Raw genomic sequence first — 26,539 nt, forward strand, 5'->3', positions numbered from 1 at the left:
GAAAAAGATTGTTTCTGAGGACAATAGATTTAAAATTACAAGGGGAAAAAAAAATTACGTAAAAATGTATTGATCGTACGTACATTTTTAAAAGATATTTAAAATAAAAGTTTATGCAAATTGAATGATATCAGCGTCAGTTACCCATGCAATTAATACCACTTACACAGAGATATCTGCTGTTTTCATTCGATTGTTGCAAAGAATTGTTTGTAGGTTGTTCTCAATATCATATGTTTGATATGCTACGTAAACTGTCTACATTTCTTCATCGTTAATAAAAGAAAATAATATCGAGTGTCAATTGAACGTATATACTAAAAAAAAAAGACACTAATTTTACCCAGTAACTTTGTCGTGATCAACTTGATCTTCTGATCTTCTGAAAGGGATCGCGTGATCGTTTATAGAAAATATGTTTTCTAACTACAAAGACGTAGCAATTTCGTACTACTGAAAGCTCGTTGCTGCATTCTATACATTTAATAAATATTTATAACGTTTATTAAGAATCGAGTAACGTTCGATGGTCTTAACAACAACGCGTGTGCTGTCCTTTCTTATCGCCCGAAGAAACCGTATTATCAACATGTTTTCAATTCCCCGTCCCCGCTCCATTCGGCCCCATCAGAATTTTTCCTCCCCTTTCCTATAATCATACACAGTATTCATGAGTTTCGTCTTTTACACACAGGGTGTCATTTAAACCTGTTCTCGGTATTCGATGCGTTCGTTGCAACAATGTTTCTTATGGGTTTTCGAATTTGGTAAAATTTGTACAAAGAATGACTAAGCATCTGTTGTGTCAGAGCTGAACGCAATGATGCAACATAGGAACTAGTTTTAGGCTTATTATGTGTTAGAAACGAATAATTGAAACGATAAGATTCTTATCTGTCGAAAGTTTTTTCTTTTCGAATTAGAATATCTGGAGTAATTTAAAACTATCCAATGGCTGTACCGATAACGATCCAATTTAATCGACTAGAAACTTCCTAACCACAGTGTACATTAAAGTTCACGTATTACATCGACAAATTTCCCACTCTTTTATTCTCGAATATAAAGAGAAGGGGGAGGAGAGACTCCTCGCTTTTCTCTGTCTCTCCCTCACGCCCCTTGCCTGCTAATAAATAAAATATTAACCGATGGTTAATGCAAATACATTATTCGAGAACGCGCAAGGAAGCGGATACAAGTGTTTCCTTTGAATAATCGTTTTTCAACAGTGGATACTTTCTCTGTGTCACGTGTGATCGTGTTACAACATTTTGTTATTTTTCACATCTTTTCTTTTTCAACATTATCTTTGAAAGTTCGCATTTTTCCCTCTTTTCTTCTTTTGCAAAACAAAACGTTGCAAAGAACCTTTGTGAAGATTGGTTCACAAGGTATTGGCTAGCACGTCACTGTGTAATGTACATTGCACATCCTTCGAGGATTATTTAAAAAGTGTAAGACTTCCTGATTCACGGTCAGCACCTAATTAACATGGTTCAATTGCGGCGTCAAGTAAGTCAAGTTTGTATAGCTTTAAAATTTCATGTGACTAATAAGAAATGAACTGGAGTATCCAAAAAGAAGGATTGCCGCTGATTTTAAAAAGTAATGTGTAATTTTGAAGTGTGATATTTTTTATATTATCTTTTAATGATTCATTGATAGTTCTGTACAGAAAATACTCGAATTATCTTGTTGTTTTCGTGATGATGTAATATTCTTGCGCATCTAGTGAACCCATCTAAAAATATAACGAACTTTTCAAACATTGAAGAGACGCTCATTTGACTTCATTTGCGTGAAGTCAAATACTGTACCAATAACTTTTCAAATCTTTTAATAATATCCCGGTAATTTGAAAAATTCATTCTAAAATTTATATGAAAATTTATTTGAATACAGTAGTCTATCCTTATTGAACATATTAATGTAACACTTTCTAAGCCTTTATAGATAAAGACTTTTAAAAACGGTTGCTTGAAATTTATCTAATTTAATACAGAAAATAATTTTCTCTAATTGTTATGGCACTTAAATGTTTTTCGTATCTCGTTATTAATTTTAATTATAATTACTTTTCAGTGTCAAAGACATTGACACTTTCAAAACTCCCTACATTTTACGTGATAAGCAAAAAAATATTGAAACTATTAGTTACTAGTTACTGATAACGCTAAAAATGCTGCTCCACTTTTATAGTCACATGTCATTTGAAAGATCTCAATGTGACATTTTAGCCGCAATTATAGCACGTGTTCGAGCACAAATACATACATGCATATCATATTTAGCAATAATGACGTTAGATTTTAAGGAATAAAAAATAATTATGTTTTGGAATATGATAAAATTTTATCAATTTTTTACAAATACTACACTATGTTGACCTGACTTTATCGTTATTTCCGTAGAATATTTATCGCGTATTAAGATATAAGATAGTATTCATCATATTGAAATCACGATAGATATGAATTATTTATAAAATTTAGATATTCGACGTTTTTGTTTTTTCTTTTTTCTGTATAATGCATTGGGCGTAATTAAATATTCATAACTAATGTTTCATTTTGGATACAAAATTTCTATTACTTGTTAAATTAAGTATTTTAAACGATTATGATACTTTTACGCGATATATGTAATTAATTATAGTATATGCTAATGGGATTTTAGCAATTTACAGATCGAAAAAAATGATTTTATTTATAGAGGTATCATAAATTAGAAATGTAATTTAAAGTAAACATTTGATTATTCTACTCATTTATTACGTGTGTACAGATTTTAAATTGCGGGAGTTTCTTAAATCAACTTCAACCTAATATTAGAAGGAGTTCATCTTTACAAATTAGAGATAAAAAAGTAATACAACCAGAACGTTCGTTTAAGGTACAATGTTTTTGTATTAAAAGAATTTTTATCTTCTTTAAATATATAGTTTAAGTGAAGTTTGTAAATGATTGTACTTGCAGTATGCAGACTTGTCAGTACGTCTTGCAGGACCAGAACAATTACAACCCAAACCTGATGTTAATGCTTTAAAATTTGGAAAGTATTTTACAGATCACATGTTAAAAATATTTTATTATGAAGCATTAGGGGGATGGCAAGTGCCAGAAATTACCCCATTTGAAAATCTAGTCCTTCATCCAGCATCAAAAGTACTTCATTATGCTGTAGAGGTAGCTATAACTTAATACTTTAATAATAGTAAAATAAAATCTTGTACAATATACTCAATCATAGGTTTATATATTTCAGTTATTTGAAGGTTTGAAAGCTTATAGAGGAGTAGATGGAAAAATAAGAATGTTCAGACCTGATTTAAATATGGAACGAATGAATACTTCAGCAATAAGAGCTGGCCTACCCACTTTTATCGGAGATGAATTAGTTAAATGTTGTAGTAGATTAATCAGTATAGATCAAGAATGGGTCCCTCATTCTACTGCTTCTAGTCTATATATACGTCCTACTCTTATAGGTATAGATGTAAGTATCTATTTCTTGATAAAAAGACATTCGTATGATCATAATAAAAATTGAAACAAGTAAATATCGTATGTGGTAACATTCTATAGATGTTCCATGAATCAAAATCAACCATATCATAGGAATAATAATCATGTCACTTATGTCACAGACGTCATTAAGACAGATACATATAAAAGTAAACAATATATTTCTCAATACCTAATGATAATACATGATAAACAGGGGCGTGTTGTTCTTTTGTTGGAACAGGGCCATAAGATACAATTAGATCAAAAGCTACATTATGATTGATATATGCTTCACATTATACAAGTTAACAAGTGTAGAATCAATGATGAGTAACAGAGAATAATTAAGCCAAAATACAAAGATATAAACATTTTGTTTAATTGTTGTATTGAATATCTGTCAAATTAATGTAAAACCTTTTGAAAGTTTGAATCATGGTTAAAATTACTGTATGTTTTGATATCATATATTCTTTTCTAAATTGATATGCATGAACCTGCTGATATATGTCATAGATGATGTAACATTTTTAATGACAGAGTTCATCCAAGAACATGGTCATAAAAAATTAACTTCAATGTATAATGCTTTACAAACAATTATCAATCTGATATAATTATATGTATACTAAGTATACATACATTATGTAAATAATTTCATAATTGTAATGCATAGCTTTTAAATGTTCAAGAAATAGAATATTAGACTGATGCAAATAACTGACATCATTATGTAAAAACTGTGTTTTTCTAAGTTTATAAAAATTATAAAAGGTACTCAATTTAATACTTGGATCAGAATGTTTAATATTTCTGCATTAAACATGAAAAAAGTATAACACATAATTGTTTTCATGTTTATACAGCCTACGCTTGGAGTGGCATCATCAGAGTCTGCTTTATTATATGTCATTTTATCTCCTGTGGGTTCCTATTTCTCAAAAACAGATGAAGATGTTGGTGTATCTTTATTAGCAGACCCACAATATACAAGAGCATGGCCAGGTGGTTGTGGTAATTATAAAGTAGGTAGTAATTATGGGCCTACTATATATGTACAAAGGGAAGCAGTAGAGAAAGGTTTACAGCAAGTGCTGTGGCTGTATGGAAAAGATAATGAAGTAACTGAAGTTGGAACAATGAATATTTTCATGTTCTGCATAAATGATGATGGAGGTAAGTAATTGTTTTGTAATAAATATTAAATTTTATCATACTTATGACTCATGAACTTTTATAAATAATTATTTTACAACTTTAGAAAAAGAATTAGTGACTCCACCTTTATCAAATGGTTTAATTCTTCCTGGAGTAACAAGGAACTCTATTTTGGCTTTAGCTAGGGAGTGGAATCAGTTCAAAGTCAGTGAAAGGAAGTTGTGTATGGATGAAATTTGTCAGTTACTTGCAGAAAATAGAGTAAAATCATTTCCTATTTATTCTATATTTGTTAAAGTGAATCCAAAAATTATATTAAATAATTAAAATTTTATTTCAGTTATTAGAACTATTTGGAGCAGGAACAGCTTGTATAATCTGTCCCATATCTTATATTGAATTTAGTGGACGACCATTGCACATACCCACATTAAAACAATCTAATCCTGTTCATAAAATGATTCTTAAGCATTTAAAGGATATACAATATGGTGTTATACCCGATCATCCATGGGCAATACCTATTGAATGAAACTAGGATGATTCGTTTACTACATACTATCAAAGGAATTTCCATACAACTGTTGGTGTTTATTGCATTCGATATTAGGTATTAAGAAAAGTCAATTGTGTGCCAATTCCAGCGATATATTTCTTATACTAATTATTATATGAACAATATGGACTTTTATTTATTTATATTCGCGGATGATTCCTTCAAATAATATACAAGAAGTGAGTGCACATTTGAGACAAAACTCAGGGATCAACTGTTTATCACCAATGGAAAAGTAATTGTTAAATTTTGTTGTTAATTTTAGACGTCAATTTGACAATTTATGTATAAGTATATAAGTATGTGTCTGTGTGTGTGTGTATGTAAATATGGATAAGTGTAATGTATTGAACAGTTTGTACTTAGTAAGAAATATGTACTTTATTTCATTGTACAAATCATTTGACGAAAGAATATGATTCCATGAATCAGAGCAAATGTTAAAGAAAGAAATGAGAAGAGTGTAAAGACCAATTTTATTATCTGAAATCGAAACAGAAATAAAAAAGATTGTCCAAAGAACTTTCAAAATGAATTTCATTTTTTTTTATTGCTTTTTAATAACAAAAAGAATCGAATTAAATATACGCAGTATGTAGTACACTGATAATCAACAATACTTGCAATAAGTAGGTCAATAAATATCAATAAGTCAAAATGAAAATAAATAGTTCAAACTTCTTGTTTATGTTTAAACTGTACCAACCTTTCTTACCTTTTATAACCATGATTGTGTTTATACTTAGATGTTCAAGTAGATGATGCATGTTGGATTTAAAAATTCTTATGCGGTTTGTAGAGGGCTCCCTATTTCAATTGAATTTTTGTATAATATAATAGTTATCTATTTTATTATTATTTCTAAAATAGTTAATAATTGGACTAGAACAAGCAAACATATTTTATTATACACTCTATGGTAAACGATCAAGAATAACGGCATGCACTTTTAGTTTCTTTATTTTCTTCACAAGGAAGAGGGCGCTTGAGCCCCGTAGGGGCTCATTCTGCCTAAGCATGCACTTTTGAAATTTGCCTTGAAGTATCTTAGACTTTCCTCTCTATATTTCGCAGAGTTTAATGCTGTGACGTTCTTCGTATTGAACGCTTATTCGTTTGGTTGCATTTGATCATATTTCTTGTAAACCTTAAGTTTTGTGAAAGCAGAAACATGTTTGCAGTTCAAAGAGTAGTTAGGCATACTCCACGATTATTGAAGTTATCCGAAAATCAATGCAGGACACTTATGTGTACACCACCTAGAGTCCGAATATCATTCGCTGTAAGTAAATTTTTATAGAATACTGATTATGTAATACAAGGATTCTATAAATTATGATGTATAGGTATACTATAAAATAAAGATATTAGTATGTTTTAATGATATTTTGTTTAATATTAAAGGTTAAATTATATGATTAGTTTGATTAAAGTTTTTGTATAGATATTCAAATGTTATAAATGTACATGTGACATAACAGTTAACGTGATATTTATGTTAAGCCATATTCTATTTATTGTGTTTTGTTTGTTTCAGGAAAAAATGGTGCATGGAATTGTTTTATATGTGGGAATGATGGCAATTCCCATATACGTATCATGCAATGTGAACAACTATAATAAGAAGGGCTAAACCTAATATGTACGCAAATATACTCTTATTCTCGCGAGTAAATATTGTAGAATATAAATTTAATATTTAAAATATATTAAATTAAATAAAATTACATAATAAACTTCCTCGAGTTATTACACTCATATATTGAAAGTTTTATTCAACTGTATAAATGGTGTAGAAAGTTTTTGTTATTTATTAGCAATTATTTAAGAATCAGTCATTAAGTTTAGTGCATGTATTATATTTAAATTTGTTGTGTAAACAATTGCAGTTTAATGTTTCCAATCATTGATAAAAATGGAATTACATAGGTCATAAAATAATATTAAAAATTTATATATTTAGTAAAGTAGCACTTGGTTATTATATATTTTTTGTTATTGGAAATGATTGTATTATAAAGATTTTTTTATAACAATGTTTCTCTGAATAGTATTGCACTATCGATAAGTTCTATATTAAGCTTTAATAACAATGATAAATGGTAAAAAAATATGCAGCATTAGATACAAGCATTGATTCATACATACATATTTAAGCAGTATTTAAAAATGTATAGTTTCTGTACATATATATTTGCACATACTTTGCAAATGTTTATTAATTCATTTATTTGCACCGTTAAATTACTAGAACTATAAAAATTACAAAACGCTTGTCTTAGATTTATCTACAGCATTAATACAGCTAAGTTACATACTATATGTACTCAACATTTCAGTAAGGTATTTAAGAACAATTACAGTTTATAGCATATCATTCAGAATCACAAATGCAATATCATTTATATTGGAATGTTTAATTTTCAGTATCTTATCTATTTCTTTCGTAACTTTTTCGTTTCTTTTTCAGTTCCTTCGAAGTTCGTTAAAAATTTCACAGTATCACGAGTACTTTTGTATTATTGTTCAGCGAACTTGTTTCGCAAACAAGTACGGAACTAGGACGGACCCTGTTTCACGGAAAGCGTTCTTCTCGTAATTATATCGAGATTCGTTGATATTATATGGCGTTAAAGAAGTAATAGTTATGGCTTCAGAACTTTAAATCTCTTTAAACTTGTACTTTCAATTATCGATTTTATATCTAAATCTTATTTAGATTTACAAGCGTCCATCAAACATGATACCGGGAATCATAATTATTACTACTTTAATATATACTTTGCACTTCTGGTTAAGTCAATCGCCGAGATGTCTCCTGTTGTGACGGCCGTGTCTTCGCTTTTTGGAGCACGTGGCGCAACATTTCTCCTGTACAATCGATGAAACGTGGCACATACGTTTATAAGTTGCACACATCGAGGCTGGTACTATGGTGTCCTTGCATTCTGTAACGAATGCGTTATAGATACTCTGTACTGTCACATGAGAATTTTAGACCGGAAATCACTAAAGGAATAGGAAATAATACGTAGGAAAAGTCCCTAAGGTTTAGGAAGAGTACAAAAAGAATTTCAAAAGTTCGGTTTATTAGTGGTAAATGTGTAGCCCATGAAAAGATGAACTTTCGAATTGAGGTGGTGAACAATGATTGTTAATGTCTATATACACGAGCGTCATAAAGTGGAAGCGTACAAAATGATAATAGCCTCTAAGTGTATATCAAGTTTTTATAGTTTCTTCGAAAGGAAATTTCCTGTCGAGTATGTAATTACCGGATTTATCGTTCGTGCATTGCTTCCTATGATAACAACGTCTCGTCTCGATTGGTCTTCTCTCGAGGTTGCAATCATTGGACAGCAATTCCGTTATACGATCACGACATTCGACTTCCCTACGCTTAATGCCGATTCTTACGAGGCAAGTTGCATTGCAAAATCCCCATCTTCCTGTAAGCATGCCCATAAAGATACATGTTTAATGTGCCTGATGTTTGCCGTTCTTCGGCGTGAGACCACACTAAACATTGTAAATACACTCGCGTGTTTCACCGTATTTAAGAAAGCTAAAAGCAATAATGACCGTCTTACCAGTAACCCATCTACCACCTTGGCAGAGTTCGACGCTGATGGGTTTGTTCTCGAGAGTACAGTCCCCTTGAACCGAGCAGCTAACCTTCCTGCTTCTCTTCCCATTCGTGCAGTGGCTCCACTTCGAAACGATCCATTTCGACTTCGTATTGTACATAGAATTGTCCGGATTCTCATCGACCACGTTATCGAACTCGAGGATTTCCGGTTCCTCGGTGGTTAATCCGTCGACGATCGTGATGCCGTCCTGATCATTCGAGCTTACGTTATAGAATGAGGCGTCCTTGTTGTCGGCATACACGATCAAAGGTGGTTCGGTGGAGCTGCAGAGCGGTAAGTTGGGACACGGACCGACTTCTTCGGGCCTCACGTCTCTGTTGCAATCTCTGTCGGGTAAGGCTAAGTCTGATCGATCAGGGCCCATCCCCGAAGAAACGCACATCACAGAGCGCTTTCGAAGCGCTCCTTCCCCGCACGTTACCGGGCACATTTGCCATGGGCCGATCCACCACCTGACATTTTAAAAAATATTCGAAAATCAAAAGACGCCCGAGTTTCGTCGATACATATACAATATTTAGAAAGCTTTCCAAGAGAAATTGATAGGAAACTAGTTTTCGTTTTATATCGAAACGATGGTTTCGCCTGCGTTGAAATATGTATATAAGATTTTATGTGAAATTGGAACTCGATTGTTCGTGTTCTACCTGGCAGGGCAAGGGTTCAGATTGCATTCCCGCAAAATCGATTCAGGCTTCTCGATACCATCGCAAAAGTGGTCCTCGACAATTCCGCTCTTCTTTTCGTTGCAAACCGCTTTCGAGGTTTGCGTACCACCACCGCAAGTGGCCGTGCATAGTGACCAGTCGGAAAATAACCAAGAATACTCCGGTGCTCGATCAGGTTCTTTCTTCGGTACGGTGTATTCGTACCGTAAACCGAAATTACGATAGTACCCTCTGGAAATCAACTGAAGCGATGGAACGATATTATTTGCAACGAGAAGATTGATCGTTGTAATATTATATGTTGGTCACGCAAAAAGTTTTTAGAGTTACAATCAAAATCGTGCTAAGCTACAGGATCACGCGCGTGAATTCTCGAAGCTTTGAGCGTTGTTTGTGGATAACGACGAACAAAGATTCCTGGCGAACGTGACTCAGGAACAGTATTAGCGTTATGTACGTACATAAACTGCGATGTCCTCTCGAATAGGTCCAGGAATTCTAACCTTTTCCCTATCACGATCTCGTTCGTAGAGAGCCGGGGTGCCAGCAACTTCATATTCCCCTGCTAAGGTGATCTGCCTGTCCAATTGGAGTCAGATAGCATATTTTTGATTTCGCGAGTCGCAATTCGATTTCTTTAATAAATCGTTAATGATATCGTTTAATTATTACCCACCGTTTCCCATTGAGGAAATACTTGTCAGAGTTAGGTACTCCTAATCCGATATAATTCTTGCTGTTGCCAATCTCTTCGATCTTTATGTTCCTCGAGCCAGAAGGAACGACGACGACCTCCTTGTACCCGGGGCCATCGTTTTTGTCGTAAACTCCTCCCGTTGTTTCGCACTGCGTTCCATCCCCGTGACAAATACCGCAACGATCCTCCGTGGCATCCGAATCGACAGTCCAGTCGCAGCCGACTTTCTAAAGTTGTCGAGTATCATTCTGGAATTAATCGAAATTCAAAGGAACAGATGTTCTTTAATTTCAAAGGAAGCGAACTAACCCGACAGATTCCGGCGATGCACATGTCTCTGGTGCCGACGTTACAAGGCGTACCGTCGAGAGCAGCTTCGCCCCATGGCACGATTACGCTCTCCTCTGTGTCGGTGCAGTATAATTCGCATGGTTCCGCTACAATAAAATACATATGCTACTTTTCGACGAAACAGTGTCTAAGATCTCGATATTTTTCCGCGTAATGAACTGTAGAGACGGCGCACGTTCCCTCAGGAATATTAATTTCACGAAGTTTATCTTACTCTGATCGAAATACGGCAACCAGGTGTAGTTTTTCCCTTTATACTCCTTGCCGTCGTAGTTGCTGCACTGGATTGCTCGGAAGCTGGCCGTGCCTTCCGGGCATGGATGCGTGTTGCAAATCTTGTACCGCCGTCTCTCGCCGATGCAAAATTTCCCACCGTGCGCTGGTTCCGGATGATCGCATTTCCGCTCCACGATGGAGACACCGGCACCGCAGCTTCGCGAGCACTCGCTCCACGAACCCCATTCGCCCCAACCACCGTCAATTTGTCGTGGTCTGTCCACGATTGGTACGCATTCTTGATTTTGGCACCACTGTAACAGCGTTACGTTGTACATTTTGTCGAGACAGCCTGTGTAATTAAGGACCGATTCTCTGCCTAGCAATTTAATCGATCGAATATTTATCTGTCTATAAGTGAGCACCTCTGATAATGTTATTTCTGTTAATAGTTGGGTACACATTATAATAAAGTTATTTTTGTACCATGTGTTTTCCACAATGTGTTCCTGGAGCAGCCGGATGAAGCATAGTGGTACAAGTACCGTCGACGATACACCATAATTTGGAGCAGATCTGCGAAGAAGATTACGGATAATATGTTGGTCCGAAATCGCTTCCCGCTCGAGATTTACTTGCGTTCATCACCTCCTGCAACGGAGAGCAAACGGAAGCCTCCCTGACGCCAAACTGAAGTCTGCACTGATGCTCCGCGTTGTACATCGCGCCGGGTGGTAAATCAGGATACGCGTAATCGTTGTCTGCCGGCTCATCTTCCAAACACACTCCCTTTCCCTGACTGAAAGAACGATCCTGCTCTTGATGATTCACGCGCTGATGATTTTCTTTCAAATCGATGGCTACTTTATTAAGGAATCTTGACTTTCTTTGAAATTTGAAATCGTACAATCGTCTCAAATACCGTTCAGAATAATTAGTAATCTCAGCAAATGCAAGAGAGTTTATCGTAGTTAAGAGATTAAGGTAATAAATACTCCAAAAAATTTGTAATATCCCTCCTGGAGCATCTGGACCAAGCGACGCCAATTGTGTCCACCTCGAATGTTGGCGTCATCACGTGCAAGGTATCGCCGTCTCGTTTGCTACAACCTATTTTCTCCGTGTCGTGGTACATCCCGAAGCTGAAATTTCAAAGCGAACACAATTGCATACGAAGCTAACGCATGTGTTCGTTTGCGATACGATTGCGAGCAAGCACGCGGCAAACGCGATAACGAGGCCGCATTATCGGCTAATAAAAACAAATTGGCTAATCGAAAGAACGGTGAGCTAAATTTTCGGTTCATTGGTCAAACTCGCATCAGTAAAATCAATTTTTGTTTCATCGTTCCAATTACCACGATTTTCCGTGCTGCAGCGTTTCATTGTATACAACGTCTTTTATAACATATGGAACGCACTTTTGAATTCAACAATTATTTATAATTGGTTCTAATTCATGGCACAATAATTACCAAGCGCTTATACCGAGAAAACGAATTTAATTGAGCTGTATTTCTGAACGGTACGGTTGCTCAGCTGCTTCGAAAGATGAAAGATTACTCGTGTAATTGCGAAAACTAAGCACGTTTTAGCTTCGGCACTCAATACGTTCGTCCGCTTTGAAATACATCTACATACATATTCTAGCTTCTGTGTCGTTGCTTCGGTTACTTCCACCGAAATATCTATAATTTTGATTAGGTTCGAATTACAATTTGATCACATTGGGTTGGTTAGTGGCTTCGAAATATAGGTCTTCGTTCCGTCGAAATGGAACTCCTTTCGAAGTATTCGCAAATTCTTGTCTCCGGATCATTTTAAATATCATGAAACGTCCTGTATGTTGATCGTAGAAAGCCTACTCGATTGTTAAATACACGATTTAGAAAAACCGCGATAAATTCAAAGAGTAAAAGGATGATTCACCGCGATAAAAAGGTTCGCCGCATCGAGGAGGATGTTCGGTCATTAAGAAATATGAAATGTATAGCAGGTAATTGCCAGGAGGCAAAAGAAGGGCGGTAAGTACGCTTTTAAGGGACCAATAAAAAAGGGGTAATAAATTTACAAGGATTACTCGGGAGGGTAAAACTCGAGTCTCATGGAGGTAATTTACTTCTTCTCGCCTAATTCTTTCTCGTGAAATTTTCAGGAAATTTTACACCGAAACTTGGTTCGAATTTTTGTGTGCTCGGGATTGTCTCGAAAGAACGTTTCCTAAAAGTCCTGATATTCTATTCTTTTTTTCAAAATTAGCCCTTCAATAGCTGCGTCGAAAAGAATAGTTTCGTTGTTTAAGGTCTGTTTCGGACGAACGTTTTTTCGTTTTAATGCGATTTTACGATCGGTCGAATGTTGGTAAAGTACTCACTTGTGTCCTAATTCGTGCGTGATCGTATGCGCCAAAGTGATCCCATTGTCTTCATTGACGCTGCAACTACGATCAGGCTGGCACATGCCAGCTACGTGGGCTACTCCCAGTGTGCTGCACGGTGTGTTGGCTCTTGAACAGATGTCCTCTCTTGTCACCAAAATCGCCACATCGTGGTGATTCGGATGGGAGTCGTCCGCAGGGTTTAGCTTCTGTTGCCATTTGCAGAAATTGTACAACGTCCGGTCCGCGTTCACCGTGATGTCCAGTCCTTGCTGAAAAGAAACGTTAGCATGGACCGCTCTTCGACCGCTTAAACATGAATGCTAAATCAACAAAAATATTAGTGGCCAATTTGACACATGTCCTATGTAACGACAAAGCCCGAAGAGAACCGATGTTTATAGGTTAAATTTATATGTATGTCCAGGAGACTAAATACTATTTGTCCAGGATCAAGTACGAAACAAATTATTGCGGCGACGATCCGACGAATAATGCCCTAGGAATTTATATGTTAATTAGAGTTTCGAGTGCACGAATTCCGAATTAACAGCAAACCTTTAATTAAATTCCAAAATAATTCGAACTACCGGAGATACTAAATAATAGGTCGATTTACACGTACTTCTGCCTCATCCTCCTCGACGAGAATTATTCGGACTACGACGACGTTGATGAAATTCCCGATGGTAGGATCCAGGTAGAGCGACGACACCATGTTCATGATGGTCAGCAGATACGTCTCGACGTCTCCGTCCTGATGGAAAGCCATCATCGTCGTGTCAGCGACAACTAGAGCCTCAACGTGACGAGGTCGACTGATCGATCTCCTGGTACGCTGCCATCGTTTCGTCTGATGTTGTTTTCTTCGTCCTCGCCCTTGAACCTGAACGAGGCCTGGCTGCGTTTGCCATTCGAGCCTCGTTTCCGTCAATCGTCTAGGTTCTGTGCAACGATATCGACCCGATTAATTGTCAACATTTCATCCGAAATCTGCTCATCTTACCAAATCTACTTATTCCTTCAAATTATTAACAGCCAGGTACTTTCTTCGATACTAAATTAATTCAAATATAAATCTCCTAATTTCTTCAACGGAAACCAGATTTGTTCCTGACTGAACGTCGATAGGGAGGGCTAATTTTCACTCGAGTTCTATCAATCTTTCTCCATGGTTCAGAATTCGAAATTGCTAATCACGGTTATCTAGGAATCAGACTCCAGCCCGCGTTTCTATCCCGAAAAAGACGTATATTCTGTAAGCACGTAAGACGCGGGACGTTCCCTAATTTATGCAGATTGTTTGACCGCAGCCTTGCAATTAAGATTTCATTCGAGCCTCCTCGATAGCTTGGGCCGGCTTGCCGAAACGGATATTCATTGTAGTTAATTACGGGTTCGCGGCGAATTGGATTATCCAGTGCTGGCTATTACGGAGGGCCACGCTTCGTTCGTTCGAAGCTGATACCTATCAAACGGAGCGATCTTCGCTTCCATATCGGTGTTCGAGCGATCGTTTAATCCGTTGAAACGCGGTCTCGTCAGTCGTTGAATAAGGTTCAACTTCGAAATCGTGCCAAAGACTGGCGTGGTTCGGAAATTCCTGATTAAATTAGCCGAATTAATTTGGTTCCTTTGGACGCTCGAGGTGCCTCTTGATCTTTGGCGATCGTTCAATCTTCGATTTCTGGTTACCAGAATTTATCTTCGTTCCTATTATCGCAAGATAGATACGTGACTTTGTAAAATTAAATTAATCGGAAAGTTCTGATGCTCGTTTTCCACTTAACAGGATATTTAATCGAATAACTTTTAAGCACCTGATGTTGATCTTTTGGAAACAGTAAAAGGCAACGTTTATATCCCTGGGGTACAGTATCACACTACAGTTGAAATATTTCTCCATCATCTAATCGCGAGAAGGACTAACTCGAGCATAAATCACTTTTAGCAAATACAGATAGCCACGCCTTATTTCCTCCCGTTTATACCGTTCGACATATCCTTCTGTTAATTACATCGATGTAAAAGCCCAACGGGATACGCGGCCGATACGAAAAATCTTTGCGTACAACTGCGACGAGGTAATAATTAATAAGGAAGGAAGGGGTAGAGAGCCGCAGCCATGGTGAGAACTGTCCAACACCTTCTTTTTCTTCTCCACCTTCGCGTTCTCCCTCCTCCTTCTCCTCCTACTTGTACTTGTTATCCTGTTCCGTTCGCCAGCGGCACGTATTACAAGTATTTATGCCGTCTACGCATATAATGTAATTGGACGCATCGAGAGATACGAAACGTGGGCGTTTCAACGACATCTTCGGACTCGTTCCCTTACCGACGGCAACACCTTTGACCGAGCTTCACGCTCGATGTAAAAAAGAAAACGCGGCAAGATTCAATATTTATGAGGCTGTCAGACAGCCGTCGGTTTCGATAAAATCTCGACGATGATACGTTCTCGTTTCACGTCTAATTATCTCGAAATTGGATACATTAATATAGAGAGTCTCAGCTTATAAGGAGAGACCGATTTTTCTTCTCGTTCTGTTTTGTCCTGTTGTCGAGTACGTAGGGGTGTAATTCGTAATCATGTAAGTGATATTTTTTCAAACATCCACTCGTGCGCATAGACACGAGTCACGAATATCTGTTTATTAAATGGAAAGAGGTACGAGTTAAGTGTGCTTGCACTTCGACAGATAGTATCGTAACGGTGGTGCAAGTTAGTTATACCATTTTCATTACAGATGTTTCCGACGTGCATTTGTTTTGCTGACTTGCAATAATGTGATCATACATCAACACTTTGACGTTTGTTAATATATCGTAATATTTTACATTCCTCGGTTTAATAGCTTTATCGATCGACATTGCAGAATTAATAATTCTAAAATTGCAATTAATATCTGATGGATACATCGAAATAAGGTAAACAATATTAGCGTAAACATTTAACGGTCGAAAATGAATATGTGATACTAGTCGTTAATGGTACGTTTAAAATATTTTTGAGTATTTTATTAAATTCTTCTTCGACTTATACTTATGTCGCAATCTACGTTTTCGCGTTTATACCATACTATTTTATTTCAACGAATTACGGACTTTAGCGCAGGTTGAAGTGCATCAGTTTTATTCGTAATTAATGCTGCAACAGCACCAATTCCGTATAAGTGGCAACTTCTTTTTGACCGAACTTGTACGTATAATAATATATGTACATATGTATAAATATCGGTTGAAAATTGGTGCGCCAATACATACTTGATCTACTGTAAGTGGAGCAAGAATATAAACGAGTCGGGTCAGACAGACAGGACGCGGTTAATAGTCACCTTTTGTCGTGCTCCTCCCTCTTGGAAGAACGTCGAAAGGCGGAGAAGTCAAAGAATGGTAAAGGTTCGAGCAAAAAAGGATCGAAGGTAGGAGAAGAAGCGGTACGGAATGGCAGAGAGAATAAAATAAAAGCGAATAAAAGGAAATAAAATAAAAGAAAGAAGGTAGCTCGGAAAGGTAAGAAACAGTAGAGCAGAGAAAGAGAAGGAACGGTGTCGGTGGATTCTCACCGCGAGTGCCACAGTTTCTCTCGAGTTTTCTCTTCTTTTTACGTCGGCGTCTGGTACCGCCTGCGGCGCCGATTTCGAGCTGCGGCTGCTCGATAGACCTACGGAACACGAGATGCGGCCTACCGACCAGCGAGTTCCGGTGCACTCCGTCCAAAGAACGACCCTCGGCGCCGGCGTCTTCCTCCAGTCTTTCCTCCAGTCCTACCCGTTCTTCTTCCGGGGACACTGCGACTGGTTCCAACCAGAACTCGCCGTTGTCTCCGCGCAGCATGCCCGCCTGAAACACGAGAATCCCCCTATCGTGTTACCAGCACTCTTTGTCCTCGACAACTGCTACCAGTACCACCGATTCATGCGTTTGTCGCGTCAATGTTTATTCGCCTACGACGATCAGCGACCTAACGGCAAACTTGATCTCTTAATTGTTACGACAGAGTTCTGCAGTTCCTCCTATCGTCCGGTGTTGGATTGCTGAACTGTAACGCCACTCGATTTATAGCGCAAGGTGTTGCAACAAACTTTACAATTCGTGTCCAGATACGAATCTAGATACGAAAAGGTTTAAGAGTTTTCCGACACTCCTATGATGGATGAGACCATCGGAGTAGACTTTATCGTAACGTAAGGCAAAATAAAGTGCGTACGAGTACGATACGTGCAACTGTAACATGCGTTTCCTACCCTACGATAGCGGGGCAGCGCGAAAACCAACATATAAATTACCTTTTTGGTTTAAGAATCTTTCTCCATTCTTCGGCTTTTACGTATCCGAGTAAATTGAACTCGAAGCGTCGCTGACTGATAACTCATACTCTTCTTCAGCAATCAATGCGTTACTTTTAATGACCCAGCTCGAAATTTAACGAACAGCACTTCATTCGTTACCACTTTTCCTTGCATTCTAATTACGATGACCCAGTCAATAGGATATGCAATCTTGCAAACAATGTAAATAAACAACCTAATTTCTTTTAAATAAATAGTTTTGTTCGAAATTAATCAATTTATCTTCCTATATTAGCCTTCGTATAAAACTGCGGACGATCAAACAACAAAGCCCAGCATGAAAAATGACTCGATGTAAAATAATAATAATAATACCGTCCAAAATATTCCGATCGACACGGTTGTCGATGTTGTGTTCGGTCGAAACCAGCGCGATAAAGGGTGGAACAGATCAAAATGAACGATAACGAAAGAATGAGAGAAAAAGGTCGTGTGTAAAATGAGAATTACAATCGAAATCAGACGATGGGTGTTCCGTTGATCGATTGCTACTTGACAACGAATGGTGAACGCTATCGACGATCGGGAGTGATTAATGACGCGGCATAGCTATAAACGCGGTAATCTGTACCGGCATCGAAACCGATTTGCATTGTACCGTTTCTTGCTTCGAAGGTGTTACGTACTAGACCTACCATTGTGTCTCTCGAAAGACATCTTTCGATCGCGGACCAACCGCTGGACAATATTGTGACAAATACGGTGCGTTCATCAATTACATTATTCTAATGGCAATCACAGTTGATATGACTGTCCATGTAAATGTACTTTTCCTTACGAGTAGTCTATACGTGCATTTTAAAGAAACATCATAACCATAAATTCGAGAAGAATAATGTCGAATTCTTAAATATTTTGCAATTTCCTGTGTTCGAAAAAAGAGATCGATAAAAGATTCGACGTTGCCCTAAGAATAAAGAAGAATACCCGATCGAAAACGAAAGAAAAATCAGGGAGATCGTTAACCGAGCCGACGACAATGTCCACGGCGTCGTTGAAACCACCACGGCAACAAATCACTCCTTATATAGTCGATCGGAGTTTGTGCGCGCGTGAGATGAAAAGAAACGACGCAAAAATAAAAAAAGCAAGAGAAAAGGTAGCCTCGAAAGGTAGAGCAGAGAAGAAAAAGATGAAGATGAGGATCAAGAAGAAGAGAAGGGAATAAGGATCGAAGCTGTGAGGCCCCATGCGGCGCTGAATCACGCTCCAACCTTTTTCACTTTGAGGTCTTTCGATGCTGCCCTTCTTCGAGATTATCCTTACCTTTGTGAAGCTGGCGCCGTGATTTTTCACGGTCGCTGTCGGAGAATAGTCGAAACGACTCGTTCGACTTGTATTTCAGGCCCTTCCTCTCCTTATTATCCCTATTCCTTTCTGACCAACTTAGCCGCCTCTCCGAATCGATTATTCTTCGCCATTTTTTACCGGGTATTCGGGGTATCATCCGCTTTCCAGGAATTCGGCATTCGTTTTTGATATTCACTTGTCAGCTTTTGACAGCTGGAAAAGATGTACGGTACACCGTACAAAGATACAAAGCTGACAGCACGATACTGCACGCGTTGAAAGACTAATCCAAGTATATTCGAGTGAATAAAAACAGCCATAAAAGCGTGGAAACTGTCCGCATCGCGTTGAACGAGAAAAATTTTCAATCTGTCGAGCTCGAACAGTGCCGAGTTTAAAAAAGTCCGTATAAACGTTGAATTTATTTGCAAACTCGATACTTTTGAAAACTGGTCCGATCTACATAAATTGCTCGTCGCATAAATCCATCATCCTCATGGAAATTTACGAGCTGAACCGGTTAACCGATAAAGCATTATATTTACTGTAATTTTATCCCTTCAAGATTCAACGTTTCCCTTCGAATTGCTTCATCGAACTAATCCGGATTTATCACGGCAAAGGTGGAGACCGCGGGCTGTCTTATCGGGTTGAATTGATTGCTTCGTTTCAACGTCTTCTTTCTAGATCTTCTTTCTTTTATAAGAAGCTGATTGGGTCCCATTGTTATATTTCTGCGGCCAATTGAATCTCACGGTTGGAAACTCGGCGAACGTTAGTCCATCCAGGCAAAATTAGAATTCCTTCGGGTTATCTTCCGGGACTGATAAATGTTCTCGCAATTTAACTCGTTCGAGACTAGGCTCTTAACTAATAACGCTACCCCGAGGGACGAATGTCGCCGAATAAAAATACTACCACACGCGTGTTATTGCCTGCACCATAATGTATGGACACCCGATCCGGATTGCGCTCCTCGTACGTTGCCTTAGGTTCGTAAAACTGATACATTATATTAAACATATTATACGTGTTGCTGATCATACGTTTACGTTGATACTTTAAAAGGAATTTGGGACTTATTAGCCTGAAAGTCCTGCAAGATTCTTTTTAACCAGCCTATGTTTAATCGCGTTTAGATGCATTCGGTTCTCGGAGAGGCCGCAAAGCACGCATGCAACGGACACCAAATAACGAACGACCGGCAGATCGCAGGATCGATAATGTCCTCATCCATTTCCATTCGCTGGGTAGAGAAACACCTTTGCCTGGACGAAATTACTTAATTTGCGCGTACGGTTGTTATTTAACGCGCTACCCAGAGTGATCTACGACAGTTTTAGATCGTCTTTACTGTCGCTGCGTGCGGCCACTACTCGTTCAAACCCTAACGCTCAACTCCATCAGTTGGAACGAGTTAAAAACGAGTCAACATTCGATGAAAGATGATGGTATCGAGTTTAGGCAAACAGAAACTGCCATTTCTCTTATCGGTGGTCATCTACTAATAAAATTACGTCAAAGTTCTGATAGATTAAACAATTTAATAACATAAAAATATTGTAAGAAAAACATTCGTCATATCGATGCGAAGCTTAAAGTTCGATGGAAATATCTGTCTCGACGTTTCATCAATACTTTTAATAAAAACTGACTGGTTCTTTGTTGAGGCAAACAATGAATCAACGAATATCGGATTCAATCCTTTATATTTCGGTATGACGTATTGTATTTTGTAAAGCAGTAGTCGATTGAAAGAATGAACAGAATGAAAATAAATACGAAAAGGAATCGAAAAATAAATTTAAATTATAACTGTAGCTTCAGAGATTCTCTAAAGAGTTAAGTACACCGATATGCCAGACTCAATAGACACGTTTATTTCGTCGGTTCTCGATTGTAGAATGAATGTCCAGGTCTTGCCGTTCATTTCTAGGATCCGACTAATTCTGGTGCATCGACCGATAATTTATGGCCGGCCATGCGTTACGCTCCACACCTTCCACTCTGCTCGTTTCGTGGCGAAACCTCTTCGTATCTGTCACACCTTCCTCTAATTGCCGCAAACACGCGAGAATCGAGGCGTCTCTTTCGTGGAATTCGAACATTGCGGCAAAAGTTACTTCGGTTAATCGTGAAGCGATGCAAGTAATCGAATGACGCCAGCTCAGAACTTAGTCCACGTTAGCGATTTAGTGCTGATTTAGTTCGTTCTAGATTTCGAAATATTCGTAAAATCGGTGAAAATTTGTTTCGCAAAGTTTTTGTGTCACGCGTACGAAAATTTGATTTCATACAGAAGTTGCTATTAACCTAATTTCGAGCGTGTATTCCCCAAAATACATTACTCGTTCCCTGGAGAGCGAGAGACATTACTTCAACAGGTTCGTGGACCGACGTCGAGGGACAACTTCAATCACTGTTCTACACGTGTACAAGCAATAACAAGGTTTGTCTATCGAAAGTTTTCCGAAGAGAAAACTTACAAAAGGGGAATTTGTCGATACTGGCAACTCTTGTTACTTCGTGTCTGCAATAATTTATTTGTTCCGGATACAGCGTACAAAGTTTAATCGAATGCGATGCAACGATAATTTACAAGGTAATATTTTGACAAATTGATTTTCACAGAAAACTTGGCATAGAATTGATCGATCAAAAATTTGACTTCGCGATCAATGACCCTCTTCGAATTTCATCGAGTTGAACCGGAGAAGGGAATAGTTGCTTAACGTTCTTCCGTTATCGACATTACCAAACCGGTAAGCTTATCGTTATCAAATATCGCGAGTGCACAGTGGTCACCGTCAACAATAGCAATGGCGATCTACGTGGTGCAGATAAAAAGGCGTTTAGAATTAAATCCAGTGGACATGGGCGTCAACGCGAGACAACATTGCGACCGCCCATCGATACACCTCGTTGGTCGAACAATAATAATTTATATACGCTACCGAGCTGCTAGCTTATGCGCCAAGGTGGCCTTAACGATTGCAACGTATTACCGTTCGAGAATGATGACTGCTCGGCGACCATTAACTAACCACAATCGAGCTATACCGCGTCCGATCACTGGTTCCGCGCATTATGCTAATCCCACCTATCGTAACTGACTGTCCCTCGGCTATCCATTCCACTTATTACCTTTACGTCGTTAACTTCTTTCTGCGTCGATCATATTCTAATTACCTCTTAATGTCGCCGTAGTGGGATTCTTCTGTAACGCTGACAATAAAAATGGACATGTGTAATCAGGTAAATTAAGCATACGATGATTCAATTTTCTGATTTAAATTCCATTTGCTATCTCGTGCTACCGGTTTGATAGCGGTGCTCTTTTAAACGTTCCTTTCATTTCTGTTTCTAATTCTTCGATGAATGTCAACATCCATTCGATAAAAAGTCATCTGGTCAATTTCTGAGGTCGATAACTTCACGATCGTGAATTGTTAGTCATTGCTCGATGGAAATTATTTACCGATTAGTTTATGCCGACGCGTATACGGTAACTTAGATATGCTGCTTGATTTGATGGAGTGGAACAGATCGAATTTGTTTGGCAATTGTTAGAGTTTCAAATTATTTTGATGAAAATATGATTTAAGCTGTTAGAAGATAACTGCAATAGCAGTTAGATAAAGCGACGAACATCGCCATTGTAACATGTAAGAAACGTTTCTCAGAAATAAAGCAGTCCGAAGCGTAGCAAATCGTGAATACAACAAAACGTTTGAAATTATTTATTAGAATTCTTTTGTCCTCTCGATGTTTCAGAGAATTCAGCGCGCGTTTGTGCTCGCGATTTACGTTCCGTGAACAATCAACAATCGGTACTAAATAGGTAAAAATTCCCAACGACGCCGTTGTTCCTGCGATTTTCTTAAAATTCTCATAAATCGCGTAGCTACGTGTCGCGACGATTTGTCACTGTTGTACGAACTGTTACTAACGAATGTCAAAGCTAATTGAATTTGATTGCTCGAAGTGTAGTAAAGTATTACGTTACGCCGTGACAACAATAGCCGCGATTTGTCACCGTTGCTATTCTTCATTTCCCTTCTTTGTTTCGCGTCCGATTTTACATAATTGCGCGAGGTCACCGTGATATACAGAATGTTCCAAAATCGCTGCGCAGGCTGAACAGACTATAAGCGAATGGTGGACGGACAACGACCAGAGGGTGAATGGATCGATCGCGTGATTAAGTAGTTAAATAACTGATAAAAATAGACCGGGAGTGCATTACAGGACCTTTGAATCGAATTGACCGGAATGCAATACAATAGAACGGATTGGATGGTTTTTTTAATTGGTAGCTATCAGACATTCCATAGAGAGGTAGTCCAATGAAATATTAATGAGCATCTGCCTTTGGAAGGATAGGAACGTTGACATACCGTTAATAGAAACGTGGCGCAGGAGATTCAATGAAATATGCAACGGCCAAAGTGATTTTAGATCATCGCGAAACGATGTATCGGTGCCAGTACCGGGATTATGCCCTTCTGCCACGATAGGATTCATTAACGAGACGATAAATTATTTGAAATGTCAATTGCGAGATATCGTTCGCGCTGCGACCCGTCGATTAATCGCTGAAAGGATCGTGGATGACGTCACGATCGCCCGTTTCTCTTACCCGAAGACAAGACGCATTAGCTTGCAAGCTTGGGTGTGTACACTTGTCACGAAGCCAACGGTGATATAACGCGAGAGGACCTGAGAGGTTGCGTTCGTGACCGCATGCTGAGAAATCCTTTTACAAAGTTAATTGACCAGTTCCTTAGGATTTTAATTATACCCGAAGTCGTCTCGTTTTCCCGACCGTTAGTCGTTATCGACGACGTCTTAACGACCGAGATCATTTCCTTCTTGCAAATTTTAATTGAGTTATATACGTGTTTCGTACAGGGAAGCACTTTCTTACCGTTGTACCGAAAAGTGAAATATTTTGTAACTCGTCTATCCTTTATTAAAAGGGAACAATTCTTGGTACGAATTCAGTTTTTGAGACATCCTTTACCGTTGACACAAAAACCCCGATGAAAACTTAATTTACATATCGAAGAGAAACCGAGACGCAACGAGGGAACTGTCGATATCACCATTTTTACAGGGACCTGGTTCGTGTATGTTCATTAGAGATAAGTTTTAATAGTCACGGGTCACGATATCGATCATCCTTAATCGCTGCTGTTGCGCCGTCGTTTTTAAAGTCAACGTGATTGATCGACGATGTAATTAATTACGATAATGACTCTGTAACTAGGGACAGTTTTCACCAGTCTTGTCGTTACCGTAAAAAAATCTCTCTCGTCCCTGCTGTATTTTCCTTTACACGTTGCGGCTAACCTGTTTGCTTACCTGGTTCAATATCCTTTGAACAAAATTGCGCATCGATTTTTGTTTCATTAACGCGTGTACCGTCACGATCAAAATTTTTACGCGAACACGTTGCTACGGATTACAGGAGTCCCATAAAACTTACAATAAATTTTCACTACTCGACGAAACAACAGTCAGTATTTCTTAGAATATTTACTTTCTCTTAATAGGTAGCTATCGATATCGTTAAGTACGTTTAAAATTTTGTCCAATCTCTTTGAAACATCCTGTATATGCAAAGCGACTGCTAACTCGTCGGACATCAATCTTATTTATTTCAACAATGTTTACAGCACCGATGACAGAAAACTCAACGGCTCATAGACAAACGGCTTCGTTTGAAATCCATATAACGTATGGAAGTTTCTTTGCCTTTACCCTGTCCGAGGTATAAATCCTTCGAGTCGTTCTTTCGCTACACGCGTTTCCTGTCAAGTAGAACCGATTCAACAACGAGATCACGACCGGTGAATAACGATCGCTTATATTCCATCAGGCGATACCGATCGCCGTCCATTCAGCACAGAAGAACGTAAACGTAACGTAACACGTTGATCACGAGAGTTCGAGGAATCCGTTTCAAGGCGGATGGAGCAACATTAACGAGATCAAGGAATGCCCTCCTCTCGAGCTAATGCGCGAGCATCGAATGTCGATCACCTGCGTTTCCGTGTTAACTAGGCATACGTTCGGTTAGGTGGCGAATAATGTGGCTGTAACTCTTCGGGATATAACGCGTAGGGCGTACAGATATAATGCTCGACCATACACCGGTTGGTCATAATCGAATAACCGAGAGAACATATTTTATTTCATTTAATGTTATTATGCAAATCAGTAGAGGTATCGAATAGAAAATTTCGATTATAAAATGAAACAATCGTATTTCGAATGTAGCGTGTATCGTTGTACATAGTAATTTTCGTGGGTACATTCAACGCGTCAACCAAGCATAATAATAATCTGAATCTAACTTAACCCGGACAACGAGATTTTCACTTCCAAGTTACAATACCCACTTTGGGATTGCCTGTATACACTCTAACAAAGGAAGTTGATGTTCGCTCTGGTGGCGGAACTCGGTGATTTCTCAACAAAAGGCATGCAAGTTCGTATTCCTTGGGGTAGCTTCGAACGAGGAATGGGTTCTGCATAAGGGGTCGAGCAAATAGAGAGAAGGACAGGGGAGAACTTAAGACAAGGGATGGAAGAAGACGAGGAGGAAGCAAGTATTTCGATGATGATAAATACTTCCTGCGGAGGAACGTGATTTATGCCGTCATTAGAATAGTCGCCACGAACCTACGGTGTGGGTGGTGCATAATCATCGCTACCACGTACACCTACACTATCGCGCAAATGTGTTTGTTCATCGATTCCTTTTAATATTTATGAGGTACGTGTCTGAATTTACAGTCTAAACCTTTTGAACGGTCGAGTGCAAGCCCTCGTGCGATTTTTAGAAAAATCTCAAAGGGGGAGTGTTGAGACCGAGCCGTACTCGCAACGATACGCAGGACAGGTGTTTGGTTTTTTCTTCAAAATTTTTAAACGAGTCAAATAATCGATTAACAGGCTAATTGCCGAAAGTAATAAGGACCACCCATTGATCGTACAGATCTGACAAAATAGATACGCATTAATTGAACGAGAGGGGCTGCTCTCCTTTGATTACCTATTATCGATAATTATATGTTAACGGTGTACTTGCACCAGTGTATGTGACCAGATCCGGCTGGCACGTACTTGGGAACCTGTTCCACAACAGCAAAGAACATTGAATCAAATTGCACGCGCGTGCATGCGTGTACGCGAACTCTGTATTCACGCCTTCTAACCTTTCGCTACTAGCTGCGTATACTCATAAATATAGTAAATATTTCATTAACTCATTTTAGCTCACTGTTCTCGTTCCAGTTCTCTTTATCCGACTAATTTGTCGTTGCATAAATGAAAGTACATCTAATTAAAAAATTTTAAACGAGTTAATTTATAAATTATTAATGGTGTGTCTTGACTTCGCTCTTTTCAAATTCTGAATATACCTGCCTGAAATCGATAGCTTCTGATTTTATCGCTGTTACGAAAAATGAAAATGCCAATTATAATCGAAGCGCGTGTTTTCTGCGATATTTAACAAAATTGCAGAGAATTGTGACAGCGTATGCAGCAAAAAGGAATCGATAAAATTCGCATTTTGTCATAGTAACGGGTAAAAATAAATTCAAGTCCGAAGCGGATACTTGCGGTCGAATTCAATTTATACACCGGTTCCATGGGAAATCAAAGATTCAGCTTATGCTACGGGGACGCTTCGGAAGGTTTTTCTTCTG

General features: G+C 38.2%; 3 protein-coding genes across 7 annotated transcripts in view; 2 read left to right on the forward strand and 1 right to left on the reverse strand.

Moving 5' to 3' along the window:
- The first annotated feature begins 1,091 nt into the window (after positions 1-1,091).
- On the forward strand, positions 1,092-6,503 carry Bcat (Branched chain amino acid transaminase). The gene is made up of 7 exons (XM_003703201.3): positions 1,092-1,512; positions 2,785-2,892; positions 2,976-3,185; positions 3,265-3,495; positions 4,373-4,682; positions 4,768-4,925; positions 5,005-6,503. Exons 1-7 carry the CDS (start codon positions 1,492-1,494, stop codon positions 5,194-5,196), a joined length of 1,230 nt encoding a protein of 409 aa, XP_003703249.1. The 5' UTR covers positions 1,092-1,491; the 3' UTR covers positions 5,197-6,503.
- LOC143264446 (uncharacterized) lies at positions 6,283-6,956 on the forward strand. The gene is made up of 2 exons (XM_076531737.1): positions 6,283-6,502; positions 6,758-6,956. The coding sequence occupies exons 1-2, from the start codon at positions 6,392-6,394 to the stop codon at positions 6,851-6,853; spliced, it is 207 nt and encodes a 68-aa protein (XP_076387852.1). The 5' UTR covers positions 6,283-6,391; the 3' UTR covers positions 6,854-6,956.
- A 465-nt stretch (positions 6,957-7,421) lies between these two features.
- Positions 7,422-26,539, reverse strand: part of LOC100878633 (A disintegrin and metalloproteinase with thrombospondin motifs 7) — a 46,395-nt gene continuing 27,277 nt past the window's right edge. For 2 of the 5 annotated variants that reach the window (XM_012285217.2, XM_012285216.2), the window contains 14 exons: positions 16,746-17,022; positions 13,805-14,124; positions 13,177-13,502; positions 11,798-11,944; positions 11,451-11,688; positions 11,289-11,378; positions 10,801-11,116; positions 10,545-10,672; positions 10,215-10,462; positions 10,000-10,117; positions 9,518-9,780; positions 8,811-9,322; positions 8,496-8,669; positions 7,422-8,168 (listed from right to left, as the gene is read on the reverse strand). In XM_012285217.2, the coding sequence (XP_012140607.1) occupies positions 8,020-8,168; positions 8,496-8,669; positions 8,811-9,322; positions 9,518-9,780; positions 10,000-10,117; positions 10,215-10,462; positions 10,545-10,672; positions 10,801-11,116; positions 11,289-11,378; positions 11,451-11,688; positions 11,798-11,944; positions 13,177-13,502; positions 13,805-14,124; positions 16,746-17,022 (3,306 nt within the window). In that variant the 3' untranslated portion in view covers positions 7,422-8,019. The remainder of the gene's footprint in view (positions 8,169-8,495; positions 8,670-8,810; positions 9,323-9,517; positions 9,781-9,999; positions 10,118-10,214; positions 10,463-10,544; positions 10,673-10,800; positions 11,117-11,288; positions 11,379-11,450; positions 11,689-11,797; positions 11,945-13,176; positions 13,503-13,804; positions 14,125-16,745; positions 17,023-26,539) is intronic. The other 3 variants (XM_076531724.1, XM_076531725.1, XM_076531726.1) reach the window with 3 other exon arrangements.

Source organism: Megachile rotundata, chromosome 5 (genome assembly GCF_050947335.1).
Source record: "Megachile rotundata isolate GNS110a chromosome 5, iyMegRotu1, whole genome shotgun sequence".
Classification (NCBI taxonomy): Eukaryota; Metazoa; Arthropoda; class Insecta; order Hymenoptera; family Megachilidae; genus Megachile; species Megachile rotundata.

Bases quoted from the DNA above. Each gene is read 5' to 3' on its own strand.
- LOC143264446 (XM_076531737.1), top strand. From the start codon at position 6,392: ATGTTTGCAGTTCAAAGAGTAGTTAGGCATACTCCACGATTATTGAAG. The intron at 6,503-6,757 runs GTAAGTAAATTT...TGTTTGTTTCAG, and splicing joins GAGTCCGAATATCATTCGCT to GAAAAAATGGTGCATGGAAT.
- Bcat (XM_003703201.3), top strand. From the start codon at position 1,492: ATGGTTCAATTGCGGCGTCAA. The intron at 3,186-3,264 runs GTAGCTATAACT...TATATATTTCAG, and splicing joins TACTTCATTATGCTGTAGAG to TTATTTGAAGGTTTGAAAGC. The intron at 3,496-4,372 runs GTAAGTATCTAT...ATGTTTATACAG, and splicing joins CTACTCTTATAGGTATAGAT to CCTACGCTTGGAGTGGCATC.